Source organism: Podarcis cretensis (assembly GCF_951804945.1).
Source record: "Podarcis cretensis genome assembly, chromosome: 9".
Lineage (NCBI taxonomy): Eukaryota > Metazoa > Chordata > Lepidosauria > Squamata > Lacertidae > Podarcis > Podarcis cretensis.
Window position 1 is genome coordinate 53,267,087 of NC_137178.1, and position 20,390 is coordinate 53,287,476.

General features: G+C 45.5%; 1 protein-coding gene across 2 annotated transcripts; it reads left to right on the forward strand.

The window, feature by feature from the left end:
• The first annotated feature begins 7 nt into the window (after positions 1-7).
• On the forward strand, positions 8-16,602 carry LOC307223743 (cytochrome P450 4V2-like). Of its 2 annotated transcripts, none has more exons than XM_079990044.1 (11): positions 8-264; positions 4,101-4,213; positions 6,687-6,772; positions 7,694-7,884; positions 8,883-8,952; positions 9,459-9,585; positions 9,794-9,985; positions 11,956-12,058; positions 13,554-13,688; positions 13,799-13,978; positions 16,054-16,602. In XM_079990044.1, exons 1-11 carry the CDS (start codon positions 54-56, stop codon positions 16,224-16,226), a joined length of 1,581 nt encoding a protein of 526 aa, XP_079846170.1. In that variant the 5' UTR covers positions 8-53; the 3' UTR covers positions 16,227-16,602. The 2 variants fall into 2 exon arrangements, with proteins under 2 accessions (XP_079846170.1, XP_079846171.1); XM_079990045.1 differs by lacking the exon at positions 8-264 and adding an exon at positions 1,304-1,510.
• Positions 16,603-20,390: the final 3,788 nt, after the last annotated feature.

The following is a 20,390-nucleotide window of genomic DNA, read 5'->3' on the forward strand; positions in this document are numbered from 1 at the left end:
AGCAAAAGGTTTCGCTTTCCGGATCAGAGCGACGCCGTCCGCGCTCGGTGACGATGGGCTTTTGGGCGATGGCTCCGGAGGGCGAGCGGCTCTTCTCCTGGGCGCTTGCCCTGCTCGCCGCGCTGGCCACGCTGCTGGCCGTCTGGGTCGCCCGCCTGCTGCTCGACCATTACTGGAAATACATGGAGCTGAAGCCCATCCCGGGGATCAGTCCCTGGTACCCGCTGCTGGGCAACGCGCTGCTCTTTGAACGCGGTGGGGAAGGTAAAGGCCGACGGGGGGGGGGCGGCGGGAAGCGGCTGCAAAGCTTGGCAAGAGTTTTCCGAGGGGAAAAACGAAAGTAGCCTCGTTTCTCAAGGTTTGGAAATAAGTAAGCGTCTGTCGATCGTGACTTGTATACTAAAAGCGGCGAACAATACTCAAGGGAGCGGCGCTTCCTAGGATAGGCACAGGAAAGTAGGCACTGTATCTGTCCTTGTATCTCTTAATTTCATTATGGTGAGATGCCCCACAGTCGTGTTCTTGTTTGAGGTGTGGCTGAGATGCAGCCATCCATCTTTTTACTGCAAATGTGTGAGTTTATGCTTTACCGGAAAAGGCTGGTTTTTACTTTAATATTCTTTAAACTTTTCTCTTGTATTCCGCATTGCACTTGTGAACAGGGGGGCCACCTTGAATAAAATATTGGGAGGGCCCAGGTAAGCCGGGACTTACATAATCAATCAAAAGATAAGGCGTGCACACATCATTCGAATGGCAATGCCCACCAACTTGGGTGTGTGTGTGCCCCCCTCTAATAATTTATTGGGGGTATCGTCATAAGTCTCCGGTCTGCTCTTCCAAAACTAGGCAGGGAGGATGAGGATAAGGGGAAAAGTAGAGGGAGTTTCCTCTGCCTGTCATTGGCTCTGACTCCAAATACAGTTAGGGACGCGGGTGGTGTTGTGGGTTAAACCACAGAGCCTAGGGCTTGCCGATCAGAAGGTCGGCGGTTTGAATCCCCGTGACGGGGTGAGCTCCCGTTCCTCGGTCCCAGCTCCTGCCAACCTAGCAGTTCGAAAGCATGTCAAAGTGCAAGTAGATAAATAGGTACCACTCCGGCAGGAAGGTAAACGGTGTTTCTGTGCACTGCTCTGGTTTGCCAGAAGCGGCTTAGTCATGCTGGCCACATGACCCGGAAGCTGTACACCGGCTCCCTTGGCCAATAAAGCGATACGAGTGCCGCAACCCCAGAGTTCGTCACGACTGGACCTAATGGTCAGGGGTCTCTTTACCTTTACCTTTACCAACTACAGTTGGGCTCCCCGCCTTCTGCCCCACCAGCCCTAGTGAGAACTAACCTAGTGCACTGGCTGTCTCCTAACTGTGTATTGGAACGCAGCTTTCTTAGAGGCCTCTCAGGCATTGTTCTTGAACAGAGAATTCCAACAGGAGAAGAAAGTACATGGAGTTTGGCCTCACCATCCTAGATCAGAACATCACCAGCACTCCACACCACATGCTTGAAGTGGTAGGTAATTTTGTTTGCCTGGGTTCCACCATAACAAGCAACCTCTCCATTGACACTGAGCTGGACAAGCATATTGGCAAGGCAGCTATGGCAACGGCACACCTCTCCCAAAGGTTCCAGGAGAATGTGATGCTAATGTCTAAGACCAATATGAAGGTCTACCAGGCTTGCATGTTGAGCACACTGTTTTGTGGAAGGGAGTCGTAGGCAGCTTACAGCTGCCAGGAGTGATGCCTCAATGCCTTCCACATGCGCTGCATCAGGAATATTTTGGGAGTCACATGGCAGGACAAACAAAGATGTGCTTTCACAAGCCGATGTTCCCAGCATGTTTGCACTCCTTTCTCTGTTGACTTGGTCATGTCCACAGAATGGAAGATGGCAGGAACCCCAAGAATGTGCTCTACAGGCACCCAGCCCATTGGCAGACCAACTCTGTGTTACAAAGATGTCTACAAACGTGACGTGAAGACTGGCAACATCAACCCCATTGTGTGGGGATCTCTTGTAGATGATTGCAATGTGTGGAGACCGACAGTCAGTGACCAGAGGAGGAATGACTGCTGGGAGGAGTGCAGAGAGGAGAAATGCCACGGTGCACCTGTAGCAGCAAAACCAGATGCCTTCATCTATCTTGCCTGCAATAAAACATGTCCCTCCTGTATTGGTTTCTACAACTGCAGCAGGTGCTGTAATTCTCCAACGGTTTGACTTTACCCCCGAAGGCGCACAGTTCCATTGTCTCCCAAGACAGACAGATGCCAGGAGAGAGAGAAAGTATCATCAACATCCCCCGGTGTACTGGCCCCAATGAAAATGGGGCTGCTGCGTTCAACTTCCCCTCTTATGTTTTGGTCTCATTTACTGTACCTCAACATTCTTGCACCTTGGTTTTCCTAAATTGAGTGGATATGTCTTAAAGGACGTTCTCAGTACAGTGAGTTGAATGCATTAAAAATGTTCCCTATGGTTAGGAACCTGCATGCCTGAAGCTTTTTTTTTAATTTGAGGAGGTCAGGGATGTTGTGGACAAGGCTGGTGCATAGAAAGGGGCATTGGGAAAGGGAGCTGATATGTATATAGCTTCAAGCCCCCTATTCATGTTGAGATTCCTTCTTCAAACATAGAACCTACAAAGGGCTTAGGAGCAAGTTCAACTGAATGCTGTTTTACTTAAAAGTAAGCACTGCAGTTTCCAAAATAGTTACATGAAATCTCCTAGGTGAATCAAAGTGTTTCCAAACAAAGTGTGTTAAGAGCATGTTACATAAAGTAGCTACATTAAGAGCAGGAAATCAAATACTTTAAGTATCTATCTTGGCAATTGAGTAAATTGGTATGGTTAGAATGTTTTAGAAGTATCATTATCCAACTCTCAAAAAAGGTGTTCTTTTATACATTCTTTGCCTCCTGAGCAATTCTGCAATGCTGAATATTCTGCCTACCGTAGTAGACATATTTTTTTTGACAACTACCAAACTTAGAAATGTGAGCTGCTGCTGTTCTTCTTTGTATAAAAAATGTGGCATTCTTTTGTCACATTTCCCACAATGTATGAATTCTTTTTCCAGCCTTGGAAAATGTCATTTAATTGTTTGGTTGCTGAATCTGAAGACAACTCACTGAGCCCAGTCTTGATGGTCCGCCAATCCATCATTTTCACTTTCTCCAGTTTCTTTAATAAGGGCTAGCCTGACTGTGAAGTGCCAGTCAAAATCCCCCTCTCCACTTACCCAACCAGAGTGCCAGCTGTTGCTCTTGGGCCTGAAACTTTGTTTTGCAACACCCACATTCTGTGAAATAAATTATCTGCTGTTTGCATAAACAAAAAACATTGATCATGTAAAACACCACACAATGAAGGGGTTTTAGCCTCTGTTTCAACTGAATCAGCTTTAGCAAAATCGTTTACAAGCATGGTTAATACTCCATTATAAGATGGGGACTGTATTTGCAGAGGTGCAGATGTATCTTCTCCTATCATGGCTGGATCAGCTGGCCAGTTATATAGACTTTCATTAGAAGAATATATGACAGGACCTCTTTGCTGGGCTACAACATCTCCTGCCTCATCTATTGCACTCACGTCATTTTAAAGGACTAAGGGTGTCTGTTCTATTCAGGACAGATCTATTACTTCTTGAGCCACTTGATTTGCTGTTGCTTCTGGGTCCCTTTCTCCAATTACATGGTCACAATGATCAAATATGGATTACTTTATATGCTGTGTCAGAGTGGGGCCCACTACCCACTAACAATGGGGAGCCTCTTTATATGGAATCACCCACAAAGAGGGGTTATTTATATGGTTAAGATGAGTTGTAAGCAAATGTAAATGTGCTCTTATACTTTCTGATGTTTACCAAAACTGATTGAGCGTGCTACATGAATTTAAACTTGATGTGAAAGTGGGAGGTTGGAAGGAGTCCCATGTCTCTTGCAATCCGAATTTAGGAAGAGGGGCCTCCTGCTATGTGGCTGTTGATCTTTGCTTAGAGTAGGTGCTATTCTCATGAGAACAAGTAGCATAGAGGTGGGATATTGAATTTCTTATTTTCATACCTGATGCATTTCCTTCCTCCCAACCCAGCTTTCTTTAGACAGTTGATGGATTACACTGCGTTGTTATGGAATACCCCACTACTACAGCTCTGGGTAGGACCACTGCCCTTTATTATCTTATATCATCCAGAAACCGTAGAGGTGAGTCTCTCATTCTTAGTCTTTACTACAGGTCTGGAGAACTCCTACCCACCAAAGGCCACATTCCCTTGAGAATAATCTGCCAAGGGGTGCATGCATGCCTGTGGTGGGTGGGGCCGAAGCGGATGGTGAATAGGGCCAAAGTGGGAGCAGAGCCACCCCATTCTCTCATGTACCATCCATTCACATGCATTGCACAAGCATGTACCTTGGTCATCCGTCCTCTATTCTCGCATACGCTTCTCACTCCATCCTTCTACTCTCTTTATTAATTTGCATATTCTCTCTCTCTCTCTCTCTCTCTCTCTCACACACACACACACACACACACACACACCCCTTCCCATTTTCTCTCTTCCCCTCTTTGTCCCTCTTCTCCCCATGGGGCAATTGGACTTAGGAAAACAAGTTTCCCTTAGTCCCCGATTCCCTCCCCCCCCCTGAAGGTTTGTTTTCCTAGGGTGTATGTGTGTAATTTCATTCCCCCCCCCAAGGGTAGGGGAAGGATGCATGGGGAGCATTAACTCTTTGCTCCACAGCTGCTGCACCTCTCTGAAAATTGCCTTCCACACTGCAATCAGGCTTAGAAAAAATTGTTTGGTGTGGATGGGAGCTAGTCCTCCCAGGCCTAATTCCATCATTGGGACAGGACGTGGATCACAGTATGTGATCCTGCTGCATGGTGCTTTTATTCTAGAAAAAAAATAGGTGCCGGTACTCACCATGGGGTTGTTACAGTAAGTGCCACACTTTTTAACAGCAACGACAAAGAGGTGGCAGTGCTGGTTACCCTTGAATAAAGGTAAAGGTAAAGAGAGCCCTGACCATTAGGTCCAGTCATGACCGACTCTGGGGTTGCGGCGCTCATCTCACTTTACTGGCCGAGGGAGCCGGCGTACGGCTTCTGGGTCATGTGGCCAGCATGACTAAGCTGCTTCTGGAGAACCAGAGCAGTGCACAGAAGCGCTGTTTACCTTCCCGCCGGAGCGGTACCTATTTATCTACTTGCACTTTGACGTGCTTTCGAACTGCTAGGTTGGCAGGAGCAGGGACCGAGCAATGGGAGCTCACCCCATCATGGGGATTCAAACCGCCGACCTTCTGATCAGCAAGTCCTAGGCTCTGTGGTTTAACCCACAGCACCACCCATGTCCCTCTTACCCTTGAATACCTCCTGTAAAAAAAGAGGAATGCTGCTGCACCTTTGAAATAAACCACCCCCTTCATAAAGCAGTCTGAATGAGAACTCAGTCAGCTGCCATTCATCGGAGAAGATAACCTAAAAACTCTGTTCATCTTCCAAGGCGGGTTTGCTCAGCATGTCCCCATGAAGATAAACGTAACCCAACAGCCGTAGCGTTTCCATTCTACCAGGTGCTTTATATGCCTCTCCCTCTTTTACTCGGAAATAAGTTCCATCGTTTCTAATGGAGCTTGCTCAGTAGTGGGTATCTGTTTAGGTTCATCCGCTGTCCTATGCACACTTACCTGGGAGAAAGCTTGAATGGACCCTTTGGAACTTACTCTTGAAAAGACTCAGATGCAATTGCATATTAAAGGCACCAGTCCTCTGCATTCTTACCTGGGAGTAAGTCCTGTGGAAGCTGATAGGACTTAATTCTTAATAAATATAATCAGTGTTGCTGGATCCAGTCTTGGATCCTGCTAAATTGGAAGTACTTCTGCAACCCAAGAACAGGAGTGAGATAAATTGCTTATGTAAAGCTTGAGCTGTACAAAACCTTGAACTTCATTTTGTACTGTCAGCGCGAGGATTGTTTTTAATGCAGATATTCTGTTAATGATCCACTAGTCTGAAAACATCAGCAGAGTGCTGTTATCTTTGTTCAGTTGTTGTTGTTTTAAGTAAATTGTATTATAGTGATATGCATTTTCCATTATATCTGTTTGGATGTATTTTTTTACATGTGGAGGTGGAGGGTTTTTACCTTGGCAGGATTTTGACAATGGCAGCTGCTAAAGGGATTAAAAAGAATTCCACCTGCCAGATTCAAGGAATGACTGGGTGTAAGGTTTCTACCACTTATGCTGGACAAAAGGATTGTCTGTGGGCAGATATGGTTGGACTATTAGAGTGGGATTAAACTAGGCAGGGCAGCCTGGTTTTGATTTCCTGAGAGGAAGATTTAGAATTCTAGAAGCAGCTAAGAGTGTTTTATGGGCGGTGTAAAACAACAGCCCATCCTAGAAGGATTTTATCTGTCCAGCGATAGGTTTAAAGTGTGAAGTTAAGAAGGATCTTAAATACTTCAATACCAATCTGATGTCAGGACCTACCACACCCTCAGCGCATAATCAAGCTCTGGAATCTAAAGAGAAAGCAAAGGAGCTGCTAAGACTGCTAAATCAACAGCCGTCACTTTGAACTCAACTAGAATATATTTTAGATAGTGAAGGCAGCATTGGAGGGCAAAGTCAAGAATTTATGTTTTTTAATCTCTTCTGTTGGCAGGTTGTATTGAGTAGCTCTAAGCATATTACAAAATCTGATCCTTACAAGTTTCTGCATCCTTGGCTGGGCACAGGGCTTCTAACGAGGTAAGGAAAATACACCCCTGGAACATGGGTGCGCAGTGTACCCCTTTGTTGCAACCTTTGGAACACAGTGTAGCTGGTGTGTCCAATACTGGTTGAGCTGTTAGTCGTCCTCAACACATATACAGTGGTGCCCCTCAAGACGAACGCCTCGCAAGACAGAAAACCCGCTAGACGAAAGGGTTTTCCGTTTTGGAGGCGCTTCACAAAACGAATTTCCCTATGGGCTTGCTTCGCAAGACGAAAATGTCTTGCGAGTTCCTGCGGGTTTTTTTCCCTTCCCCCCCTTTTCCTAAGCCCTAAGCCACTTATCAGCTGATCCGCTGATAAGCCGCTTATCAGCTGATCCGCTAAAAGCCACTAAACCGCTAATAGCGCTAATCCGCTAAGCTGTCAATGGGCTTGCTTCGCAAGACGAAAAAACCGCTATACGAAGAGCCTCACGGAACGGATTAATTTCGTCTTGCGAGGCACCACTGTATAAGGAATGTGTGAAGGAAGAAATGGGACTGGGGTCATAGGTCACACCCCCAACATTCTAGTTCCAACTCCACGTGTCCACCTCCTCATGCCCTATTGAATATGTGAAAAGGGCACCTCCTCATGCACAGAGGTATTCACTGCAGATGGGAGGCCCCTTTCAGACGCTGTGCTGAATATGGACTTTGGAGATGGGGCTTCGGATGCAGTCCTGCTCCATTTTCCTCCTGTTTGGTACCTGTGCTAACTCATTTTAACAAAAAAAATTTTTTTGGGGGGGGATGGCCAGCTGGGGGCAAGGATGAATTGAGTGAACTGGAGCACTGCGCGCTGCAGTGTTTTGTTCCAGGTCCTACTTGAAGGCATTAATGCATTTTCAGACTTGTGTGCATTTTGAGACTTGTTTGTGTAGAGAAAAATAATATTTAAGTTTCTGTTTTGCAGCACTGGGGGCAAATGGCGGTCCCGAAGGAAAATGTTAACGCCCACCTTCCATTTCACCATTTTAGAAGATTTCCTTGAAGTGATGAATGAACAAGCCAATATCCTTGTTCAGAAACTTGAAAAGCATGTGGACAAGGAGCCGTTTGATTGCTTTTTCTACATCACATTGTGTGCCCTTGATGTAATCTGTGGTAAGTGCTGTGGTTGCTGTCAAAGTGTTGCAATAAATGAGGTTTAAACATCCCTGCTCATTTTCTGGAAGAATTGAGCAGAAGTGTTGTTTTCCAGTGTTAATAGCTTGCTATTCATTTAAATGCTGATTCAGTGATCCACGGTGGAGAACACCAGTGGTTTTGAACCTGTGTGCCATGGTCAGGGGTACTGCAGGCAACACTGGCCTCTGTCCATCTTTTCTTCCCCTCTGATGCCCTCTCACGTCTCTGCCTCCCAAAGGCTTGTGTGGTTGTTGGTTACAGCAGCCCTGGCTACAAGTTCCCCAGGCAAATGGTGCCTCTGGGGCTGCCCAGGGATGCTTCCCAGGCCCCTCTCTTTGGAATGGGGTGGGGGGCAGCTCAGAGACCAGGGGCGGCAGCTGCAGGAGAGGAGAGAGAAGGCTGAGGGAACATTCCACAAGGGAGGGTGTTAGAAAAAGCGTGAGAGGCTGCCAGCTCTGTAAGCAAGGGATCACATAACTGGGCTCCTGAACCCCACAGGGGTGCCACAGAAAGAATGTAGTTGGTCAAGGGAGCCATGGACTCAAAAAGGTTGGAAACCTCTGATCTACACTGATAGAGAAGGGAAATAGTTCATTGTCAAATTGTAATCAAATTGAATCACTGTTGATTTGTGGTCAGTCTGAATGCAGGTCAGGGCTGGGACACAAGAACACATACTATGGGACCAAAAGGGAATCCCAGGAAACAATGACCACAGGTGTGGTATTAGTACAATAGTACTACAATTTGACCATATGGTTCAGTGCTTTGCATGCAGGGCACCTTGGGTTCATATCCTGGCATCCCCAGATGAGTCTAGGAAATACTTCTCTCTGAAACCTGGGAAGTCAGTGTAGACAGCATTGAGCTCGATGGGCCAGTGTGTGACTCGAAGTAAGGTCTCCCTTTTATGTCCTGTTCTTGGTTTGTAGGAGCATGATTCTTTGATTGAGTTCTTTCTCTCCTGTTCCTAGAAACGGCTATGGGCAAGAACATAGGAGCACAACACAATAAGGATTCCGAGTATGTCCGAGCTGTCTACAGGTAGGTGTCAATGTGATCTCCTTTCTAGAAGCAGGGATGGTGAACCAGTGGCCTGTCAGAAATCAGAGATGCTGGTAGCTGGAGTCGAACAGCATCAGGAGGGACACAGGTTCCCCATCTCTGCAGCAGAGCCTTAATCCATAAAAACTTTTACTGGAGGCTACACGGAGAAAAAGTCTTTTTCCTCTACCATGCAGATAGCCTTCTGCACGATAAATTTCCAAAGGCCTGCTTTGTGTGATCTTCCTCCCTGCCCCTCATTGGGGCTAAATAGCACAATTCAGGGCCTCTGTGTGGGTTGAATGCTCACATAGAAGCTGCGTTCACACTGCATCTTTGGGGCTGTATGTCCCAAACTGGGCTCTGTTTTACATGTGAATCACTTTTCTCTGCATCTCTACATGTCACTCTGATTTTCTCAGCCTACTAGCAAAAAATTGGGCTCTTTCATGCACTTTATGGTACTTTCCTAGAAATATATCCAGCATTGTTGCTTGTTACCCTAGGATGAGCGATCTGATTCACCACAGACAGAAGTCCCCCTGGCTCTGGCCTAACCTTTTGTACCTCATGTTCCAAGAAGGGAGAGAACATTACAGGAGCCTAAAGATACTTCACACCTTTACTGATAATGTAAGCTGCTATGTTTTTCCTTACTATTGCCTGTAGTTTGTTTGATTCCCTTCATTCATTAATCCATCTATCACAGTTTAACAGTGCACTGACCCAGCGCATCACTTATTTCAGGGGACAATCATTGCATTATTTGGTATTGCAGGGAATGCACACATTGGATTATGCAACCTGAAAAATAAACACCTTTTTTGTTTCGCTATCTAAGGTTATTGCAGAAAAAGCTCGTGAATTAAAAAACCAGGAGCGGCATAAAAGCAATGCTGTCAGCAACGGTGATCAAAGCAAGCGCAAAGTCAGGAGAGCTTTTCTCGATATGCTTCTGAATGCCACCGATGACGATGGGAAGAAGTTGAGCTACCTGGACATCCGAGAGGAAGTGGATACATTCATGTTTGAGGTATAGAATGCCCAGTGCTGGTTTAGGTTGCAGAACTCTACCCATTTACCCAAGAGTAAACCCCATAGAGCTCAATGAACCTTGTATGAGGCTTTCATTGTAAGTGACTTCCAGAACTCAGGAAATCTCCGGTTTGAATCTCTTTCCTAGCTGGATGCTGGCAACTCAGTCTCATTTAGGCCAGTAACTACAGTATGGGGATAATAATTCTGACCACAGGTGGTCATTTCAAACAGAAATGAGGACCTTCAAGCCTGTGGGCCAAACCTTGTCCATGCGGACCCCTCTGTCAGGGGTTCATGACACTCTTCAAACAATGCCCCTCACCAGTCCTGCTTTGCGCCCTCTTGCAGTATTTTTGTGGCTGCCAGGGTAGTTGGGGCTTACAAGAGCAATTTTTTAAGCTCCCACTCCCAGTTGTGGAACTCTATCCACTAGGAGTATTTGTTCATGCCTCTTCGACTATTCATCTTTCACCAACCTGGGGAAGACAATTTTGTACAGAGGACTTTCTGTTGATTTTGGTATGGCTGGTTGACTTCTTCATCTCCTCCTACACCGACCCTTCACTGTAAAGTCCCAGGGTAGTTTATATCTAAAAAGGGATAATACAACACATTACAGCAAATAAGCCAACCCCATCCCATGCAACACAATAGATACATATAAACAAACCAGTTTATATGTATACCAGTTGGAATGTAAAGGTAAAGGTAAAGGGACCCCTGACCATTAGGTCCAGTCGTGACTGACTCTTGGGTTGCGGCGCTCATCTCGCTTTATTGGCTGAGGGAGCCGGCGTACAGCTTCCGGGTCATGTGGCCAGCATGACTAAGCTGCTTCTGGTGAACCAGAGCAGCACACAAAGACGCCGTTTACCTTTCTGCCGGAGCGGTACCTATTTAACTACTTGCACTTTGACGTGGTTTCGAACTGCTAGGTTGGCAGGAGCAGGGACTGAGCAATGGGAGCTTACCCCATCACGGGGATTCGAACCACCGACCTTCTGATCGGCAAGTCCTAGGCTCTGTGGTTTAACCCACAGCACCACCCACGTCCCTTCCAGTTGGAATGTAGGGGCAAAATGGATAAATATGCCACATATGGGCAAAATGGATAAATATGCCACAATTAGAGACTTTGGGAGAGGGTTCTCACCCGCAAACTATCTGGCTGATTTACAAATACCTAAGTACAGACACTCCTTTACCCTGGCCAGATTCAACATTCTGCCCTCTGCCCTGCTGTTAGGCAGATACGAGGGCAAACCATATGAGTCACGTGTTTGCCCATGTGGCTCATCGGAAGTGGAAACAAGTTTGCATGTACTGCTGCACTGTAGTTATTACGAGGATCTACGCCTGACCTTTATTGTCCCAGTTCTACAAAAGCTTAAAAATGAGCCAGAACTCCAATGTATGAGAGCCTTGGTAGAAGATAAGGTTCCTGAAATCATGATCAATGTTGCTAAATTTTGTGTAGCCGCTATTAGGCGCAGGAAACAAGAGCTTTCCAATGTCAACATGCAGGCAAAGGCAAATACTTAATTTTATTCATGCTGTCTAATTTTTAATTGCTGTTATGGCCTAATCTGTATTGAAATTGTCCTTTGTTTTTTCCGATGTGATGCTTCGCTGACTAGCTGTACGAGTTAATCTGGTCTGTGACCGTTTAATAAAATGAATGAAAGGAGTGTCAGTCTGCCTTTGGCACATGGGTACTGACCAGAGCTGGAAGAATCCCTGGCATCTGCTGTTGCCTATACACTTAAATTTTTGAAATATTCATTCTTGTGTATGTGGCTGGTGCCTTAGAAGTTTAAATTTGTGCAAAACCAAAGGTTGTGGGTGCTAGAGGAAAGGTTGTGGGTGCTAGAGGAAATATTTTGTTCAGGTCCTGGAAAGGGCCAGCAGCTGAGATATCTTTTTTGTGTGTGATAAAACTTTAGACATTTAATTCTTTCTTCCAAGGGTCATGATACTACCGCTGCTGCCATGAATTGGTGCATTTACTTGCTTGGGTGTGATCCAGAAGTCCAAAGAAAAGTTCACCGTGAACTGGATGAAATTTTTGGTGAGTTTTCCTTTCCTCTGGGTGTGAACCTGGGCAAATGTGGTAAACAGGTGTTTATCTAAGTAAATGCTCATAAATGTTGCAAAATTCCTCTAACACAGAGATGGGGAACCTCTGGGCCACAAGTACAGATCCCAGTTTGGCCCATGAGGCTGTTTTCACCAAACTACACCCACCTGCCCCACACCTGATGTTCTTTGTGACTTTGAGACTGGAGCAGAGGTGGATGTGGTTACAAGAGGACAATTGGCATCTTAAAGGGTGAATGACCACTGGGATTAACTGTCCTAAGGCGTTCCCAAGCATGCAAGGGGTTTCTCCATCGGTGGCCGTCAGCTGAACAACAATGTCTGCTGAGGAAGAAAGTCTGGTTGCAAAGGTGATTTGGATCCAAAGCACCTTTGCAAGTAGACCTCAAAGGGGATTCCTGCAACTGCCATTGCAGTTGATTGCAGGTTACAGCAAGCCCTTGTGATTTCTGAAAGGTTGGCAGCCCCACCCAAATTGACCCGTGGTAAGAAGATTAAGGGTCTGGCCCCCTGGTCGGATCCAGTTCCCCATCCCTGTTCTAAATCAGGTTGGGAAACTATGGTCCTGCAGACTTTCCTAGAACCTTTAACCTTTCCCACTTCCCTTTAACCTCAGCCAGAAGGTCCAGTGCTTAGGCCAATCTCCCCTCCAGCTCCAAACATTACACCTTTTAGGTATTGGCTGCAGTGGCTTGGTCTGCACATCAAAGGCTCCCAGATAACATTCTGCAGGTTCAATCTTTGATGCATTGCATCCTGTCACTTCACTAGACAATGATGCTGCACTGCTTTAACTCTCTTAAAAGGGACCACCTAGGAAAGAATTGCAGCTTAAAGGAGAGTTATGAATGCTTGGACGTGCTGTCCCCTAGTGGCAGCAGCAGAAGAAGAGTTTGCACCAAGGCTTTTTTTCAGCTGAAACTTGGTTCTGCCACCTCTCAGATGGGAAGAAGAAGAGTTTGGATTTGATAGCCCACCTTTCACTCCCCTTCAGGAGTCTCAAAGTGGCTAACAATCTCCTTCCCCTTCCTCCCCCACAACAAACACTCTGTGAGGTGAGTGGGGCTGAGAGACTGTGACTGTGACTGTGACTGTGACAAAGAAGTGTGACTGGCCCAAGGTCACCCAGCAGCTGCATGTGGAGGAGCGGAGACGCAAACCCGGTTCCCCAGATTACGAGACTACCACTCTTAACCACTACATCACACTGGCTCTCCTAGCAATGCCTTCTGCTGACAAAAATGCTATTCTGGAGTCAGGAGTCAGACCTCATGCTTTTTTGTGCTGTGGTCTTTGCAGCTCTAGTGTGGTCAGACCTTATGCCAGCAAAAAGGAAGCCCTGATGAGCTGGTTCTAAGCATAAGCACAGAAATGATTTATGGCAGTTTAGTGGGTTAGACCCCACACTGCCTCCTGCTCCACCCTGATTTAAAATAGGTGTCTGAATAACACACGTTTATTCTCAGGGGACTCCGATCGTTATGTTACCATGGACGATTTGAAGCAACTACGGTACCTGGATTGTGTTATTAAAGAAGCTCTTCGCCTCTTTCCTTCCGTTCCATTTTTTGCCCGTACACTGAGTGAGGAATGTTATATAAGTAAGTAATTCAGGTTGGTTAATGCTTTGATGCACTGTGACTATAAGCTTAGTACTATTGGGGGTGGTTCTGGAAGAAGAGACTAACAAATATCTCTTCTTTTTTGGCAGGAGGGTTCAAGGCACCAAAAGGGGTTGATGTCATAATTGTGCCCTATGCACTGCATAGAGACCCTGATGTCTTCCCAGACCCTGAGGAATTCAGACCTGAGCGATTTTTCCCTGAGAACACAGCTGGGAGGCACCCATATGCATATGTACCTTTCTCTGCTGGGCCCAGGAATTGTATTGGTATGTATGAGAATAAAGAAAATCTCTATCTCTTCAGAACTCCAGAGCACAGTATGCTTCCATTACTGATCTTTCAAAATAAAAAAATTCCTTCCAGTAGCACCTTAAAGACCAACTAAGTTAGTTCTTGGTATGAGCACACGAAAGCTCATACCAAGAACTAACTTAGTTGGTATTTAAGGTGCTACTGGAAGGATTTTTTTAATTTTGTTTTGACTATGGCAGACCAACACGGCTACCTATCTGTAACTGATCTTTCAAAGGGAGATTTTTGTCATAGTACAGTGGTACCTTAGGTTACAGACGCTTCAGGTTACAGATGCTTCAGGTTACAGACTCCGCTAACCCGGAAGTGGTACCTTGGGTTAAGAACAGTTTCAGGTTAAGAACGGACCTCCAGAATGAATTAAGTTCTTAACCCAAGATACCACTGTACTTAGAGCAAGGCCTACAAATGTATTGTTGTTGTCAGGACTGGCCCTAGCTTTAGGCAACCTGAGGTAATTGCCTCAGGCAGACAGTGCTAGAGGATGGCAAATCGGTGCCCTTTCACCAGCTGTGGTCCTGCTATTGCCCAGTGAGGCCTTCCACCTTCTCCATTGCTCTAGAAAGGAAAAGGGGGCATGACTTTGACCAAACTGCAGGAGGCAGTGGAAGACAGGAGTGCCTGGCATGCTCTGGTCCATGGGGTCACGAAGAGTCGGACATGACTAAATGACTAAACAACAACAACGAGTCAGTAGCAGAAGCTGTCTAAAGGGGATGATTATCCAACAGCAAAGCTGAAAGATTATGCAATCTACTAAAGCCCCAGCAACACTGCACATCTAAAGCAATATTACACCATCTTAAATGGTGATGGCTTCTCCCAAAGAATCCTAGGAGCTGTACTTTGTTAAGGGGTCTAAGAGTTGTTACAAAACTTCTATTTCCATCAGAGAGCTGTAGTTCCAAGTTCCCTAGGCAGAACGACAGATTGTCAAACCACTCTTGAGAACAGTAAGTGACTGAAGTGAATGCACCTGAGTTTAAGTTATATGAATGGAGATTATGTCTATCTATAAGGAAGACCAGTAAGAGCTGTTTGGCAGTGGAACAGACTCCCCACAAGAGAGAGTGGAATCTTCTTCCTTGGAGTTTTGTTTTTTAGCAGAGATTGGATGGCCTTCTGTCATGGATGCTTTAGTTGACACCCCTGCATTGCTGGGGGTTGGACTAGATGACCGTCAGGGTCCCTTCCCAACTCTACAATTCTATGATTTTATGATGCTGAACCTCTTCAAGCATTTCACACACTCCTTCCAGTGGCTTTATATACATCGCCCCTCCCCCCATACTACCTTCTTGGTAATTTTGAATAAACATCTGAATAATAATAGAATAGTGTTTAATAATTCTTAAATGAATTTGACAGCCTGACCTCAGTGTCATGTGGCAATAATAATAATAATAATAATAATAATAATAATAATAATAATTTTATTTATACCTGGCCCACCCTGGGCGGCTTCCAACAGAATATTAAAAATGTGCTAAAACATCATAATAAATACATATTATTGTTCTAGTTAACTCTATCTTGTCTTCACTTTCCAATGTATAGCACAGTTGTACCTGGATCTAAAAGTTATTTCTACACTATTAATCCACCCCTTCCAGTTTTTCACTCATTCCCGCCAGTGGCTGTAAATCCGTCACCATCTGTATAAGTATAGAAAAGTGTTCAATTATTTTTTATGAACCTGAGAATCTGACCTCAGTGTCACATGGCTCATACTGAATAATAATAAATATGTATAGTATTACAGTGGTACCTCAGGTTAAGAACTTAATTCGTTCTGGAGGTCCGTTCTTAACCTGAAACTCTTCTGAGACACCACTTTAGCTAATGGGGCCTCCTGCTGCCACTCTGCTGCTGCTGCGCAATTTCTCTTCTCATCCTGAAGCAAAGTTCTTAACCTGAGGTACTATTTCTGGGTTAGCGAAGTCTGTAACCTGAAGTGGCTGTAACCTGAGGTACCAATGTATTGCTCTGGTTAATTGTATCTTGTCATTGCTTTCCAACCCCTCTGCAGGTCAGCGCTTTGCACAGATGGAAGAAAAGGCCATTTTAGCCACCATTCTACGGCGCTTTTGTGTTAAAAGTACGCAGCAACGCGATCAACTCGGCCCTGTAGGAGAACTGATTCTTCGTCCAAATAAAGGCATCTGGATTCAGTTGAAAAGGAGATCGTCTTCTGGCTCTTAAAATAAGAAACACTGTATTTGGACTACTTAAGAAGAAACACTTGATTTTCACAGCAGGACATTTCAGACTGCCCAACCCTACTAGGACTTCTTTTTGTTAACCAAAATTGTGCTGTTGCCTTTAAAAAGTTAGCAGCTGCAATCCAGAAGCTGATGCTTGTTCAGTTGATGGGATATTCCAAATGACTTTGTAATTCTTAGGCTTTGACCTAGGTTGCACTAGCTGATTTTTCTTATCCTAAAGAAAATGAGCAATTTGTTTTATTCTTTAAAACTTTATTCATTATTTATGCACATAAGTAGGGAAATATAGATACTGAAGTATTTTAAGGATGTATGACTATAATAATAAAAAGTATGAATGAAATTACACCTGAGCACCAGAGCAATCTTTTCTTATTGGCTATCATGGACCAAGATGGGATTAGGACCACCTAGTACTCAAAGGCTTCACAGAAACATTTAACTAAAGAAGCTCAAGATTTGACATTAGTGAAAAACTATCAACTTGTTTATTTATTGAACAGTGATTATAAGTTATTAATTTTGTCCAAAATATTAAGAATGATTTTACAGGTTCTCAATCATCATAATCAATGTGGATTTCTGCCTAAAAGATAATGCCAGAAATGTGTTTGATATTTTGGAATATCTGAATTTTCATAATGAGAGGCAAGCTGTTTTGGTATTTTTGGATGCAGAGAAAGCCTTTGAAATGGGTATTTTTGTTTTGTTTAGAGTATTGCAAGATATGAACTTTGGAGATAACTTTATTAAATGGGTAAAATCGATTTATAATTCCAGATAGTCTAGATAAATGTTAATAGGGACCTTTGAGACACAGAAGGGGACAAGGCAAGGGTGTCCATTTCCCTTGCTACTTTTCATCCTGGTCTTGGAAGTCTTGCTTAGAGACATTAGACAAGATGAGAGAATTATGGGAGTAAAGATAAGAAAAGAAACTTATAATGATGACTTCATGTAATAATACTAATAATATATTTATACCCTGCCCATCTGGCTGGGTTTCCCCAGCCACTCTGGGTGGCTCCCAACAGAATTAAAAGCACAATAAAACAATAAAAACTTCCCTAAACAAGGCTGCCTTCAGATGTCTTCAGATGTCATGTTAGTTTTGGAAAATCTGCGACAGGGAATGAAAATTCTTATGGTTGAGCTAAATGAATTTGGTATGTTAGCAGGCTTTTAGGTTACTCACCAGAAAATGAAAATACTGACAAGGAACATGTCAACAGAAGATCAGAAGGTTTTGATGAAGAAGAAAGAGTTTCAAATTGGGGGTGGAGTAAAATATTTGGGTATTACTATGACAAATATGAATTTTATGTTGTTTCAAAATAATTATGTTAAGACATGGACTGAAATAAAAAAAGGCAGGTCAAGATGGGAGCTGATAAAATTGTCATTGAGTAGAATCTCGGTGATAAAGATGAATGTTTTGCCTAGAATGAGGTTTTTATTTCAAAAATTTTGACTAATGATTTATCATTTAAACAATGGCAAAAAGTTTTTATCTGTTTTTATGGCAGAGGAAGAAACCACGGGTTAAAATTAAAGTACATTGGTACCTTGGGAGTCGAACGGAATCTGTTCCGGAAGTCTGTTCGACTTCCAAAATGTTTGGAAACCAAGGTGTCAGGGAACTGCCATCGGAAGGACAGGTGGTGAGAAGGCTTCAGGAGAATAGGAGAGACACTTCTTCAGCAGAAGAGGGAACCAGTAGGGGGAGTGCGGGAGCTCCAAAGGAAAGGGAGTCGGAGGGGAGGCTCTGGGATACTTCCAGTGAGAACAGTGAGGAGGTATCAGGACACCCTTTAAGGACCCCCACCCCTCGCCGGAAACTGTCACGCAGGGAATCCAGGAGGCGCATGTCCGTGAAACAGCTTTTATGTTGGAAACGTTTCCGCAAACGCCCACTGTCAGATTCTACCAGCAACTGATGGAGCCACCCCGAAGGGCTCCGCTCAAGGCAGGGCTTCACTACACTGAGTGAGCTCTGAGGGATCAAGCTTTAACGCACAAGCAGCTCATTATCCCACCACAGCAATCTGACAGTCCCTGAAAGCAGCTTGTGCAAAGAGAGGCATCATGAGCAACCCAGCCGGAGCCGGAGATGGGGGAGCAGCTGCAGCCGGTCCTAGCCTGGAAGAAAGGTACAGGATGTTGGAGGTACAGTTAGCTCTGCAAACGGCGAGGCTTGAGGAGAGGAGGGCTCATGATGCAGAAAAGGGGAAAGCCGCCCAGCTCTCGAGGAAAGTGCCTGGACTGGTGCAGAAGTTTGGGGGTGATCCCAGGAATTATCAAGCCTTCAGGACAGAGATGCAATATGCCCTCAATCTGCAGTTTGATGATTTTCCTGATGAGGATTCGAGGGTTGCTTATGTGATTGGGCATCTCGAAGGCGGGGCCAAAGATTGGGTGAGGCCACTAATGGCAGCCAATAATGAAGCCCTAAGGGACACAAGGAAGTTTTTTCGCGCCATGGATCTGATGTTTTCCAGCGAGATTGAGCAGGGAGTGGCGCGCAGGCAGTTAATGGCGTGTAAACAAGGGAACCGATCTGTCCGTGAGTACTGGACTGAGTTCACCATGTTGATCCATAAATTAGGTTGGGATTTGTCAGCGGAACCGATACAAATGCTGTTCGAAGAAGGACTATCTTCGGCAGTGAAAGACGAACTTTCCCGGGGGCCCAGGGCGGAGTCTATGGACCATCTGACTAAATCAGCGCTGGCCATAGGATCACGCCAGGAGGCCAGAGCCTTGGAGAAGCGGGAAGGGAAAGGGGAGCGTTGGAGGGATTTCCGCATTCCAGAGATTCCAGAGCAGCCTTCTCTGCCAGCAGAGCCGATGGAAATCGGAACAGCGCGCGCGCGCGCAATTTCAAACCCCAGTGAAGGGCGGAAGAAGGAGGGAAAAGGCGCCAAGAAATGTTTTCTCTGCCAACAGCCAGGTCACTTTGCCAGAGTTTGTCCGCAAAGAAAGGAATGGCAAGGAATGGCGGGAGCTGTTGGGGAGGAGGGAGAAGGAGCTAAGGAGCAAGTAAAAGCCAACGCCTGGCTGCCACCGACGGGGCACAGCAGCCAGGCCAAGGAACAGTAAATGTGCCCACGCCAGAACCCCCAAGACCAGCTCTTGTAATAGAGGTATTGCTGGAGCTGGCAAATGGACACCCACTAAAGGTGAAGGCGCTATTAGACTCAGGCAGCTCCTGCAACTTTATGAGTAAGGAGTTTGCAGCCGCACATCAGATACAGACCATCCCTTTAAAAAATCCCCTGCAGGTGACCACGATTGATGGGAGGGCGCTGTTGGGGGGAGAAGTAAACCAGCAGACTGTCCCCATGACAATGAGGGTGGCAAGACACACGAAACTGATAGCGTTTAATATAGCCACTTTGGGAGGAGCGCCCATCATTTTGGGGATGAGCTGGCTAGCGCTGCATGATCCGCTTGTGGGATGGCATCAGAGAGTGGTTTCCTTTGGGTCAGCACATTGTATGGGACACTGCACAGAAAAAGGGGGCCAAGTAGGCACTCAGGCCACGTTAGCAAAGATAGAAGCAACGGATCAAGGTAGGGTACCATGAGAATATGCAGATTTTGCCGACGTCTTCAGCGAAAGGGAAGCAGATAAACTACCCCCGCACAGACCCTTTGACTGCCAAATCAACTTACTCCCAGGAGCACAATTGCCAGTGGGCAAGGTGTACGCAATGTCTGACAGGGAGATGCAGGAGCTAAGGGAGTTTATTGACAAAAACCTCAAGCGTGGGTTCATCAGAGAGTCACGAGCGGTGGGGGGTAGCCCAGTGTTCTTTGTGGACAAAAAAAATTCGGACAAACCGAGATTAATTGTGGACTTCCGGGCCCTAAACGCAGTGTCCGAACCCGTGACTTTCCCTATGCCCAGAATCGATGACATTCTGACCCGGGTGAGAAAAGGGAAGATTTTTACCAAGCTGGACCTGAGGGGGGCGTATAACCTGATACGTATGAGAAAGGGAGATGAGTGGAAAACCACTATGTTCACCCCCTTGGGAGCATTTGAGTACTGCGTTATGCCTTTCGGCCTCCAGGCGGGATCGGCAGTATTTCAATCATTCATGAATCACGTACTAGGACCATTGCTGTACAAGAACTG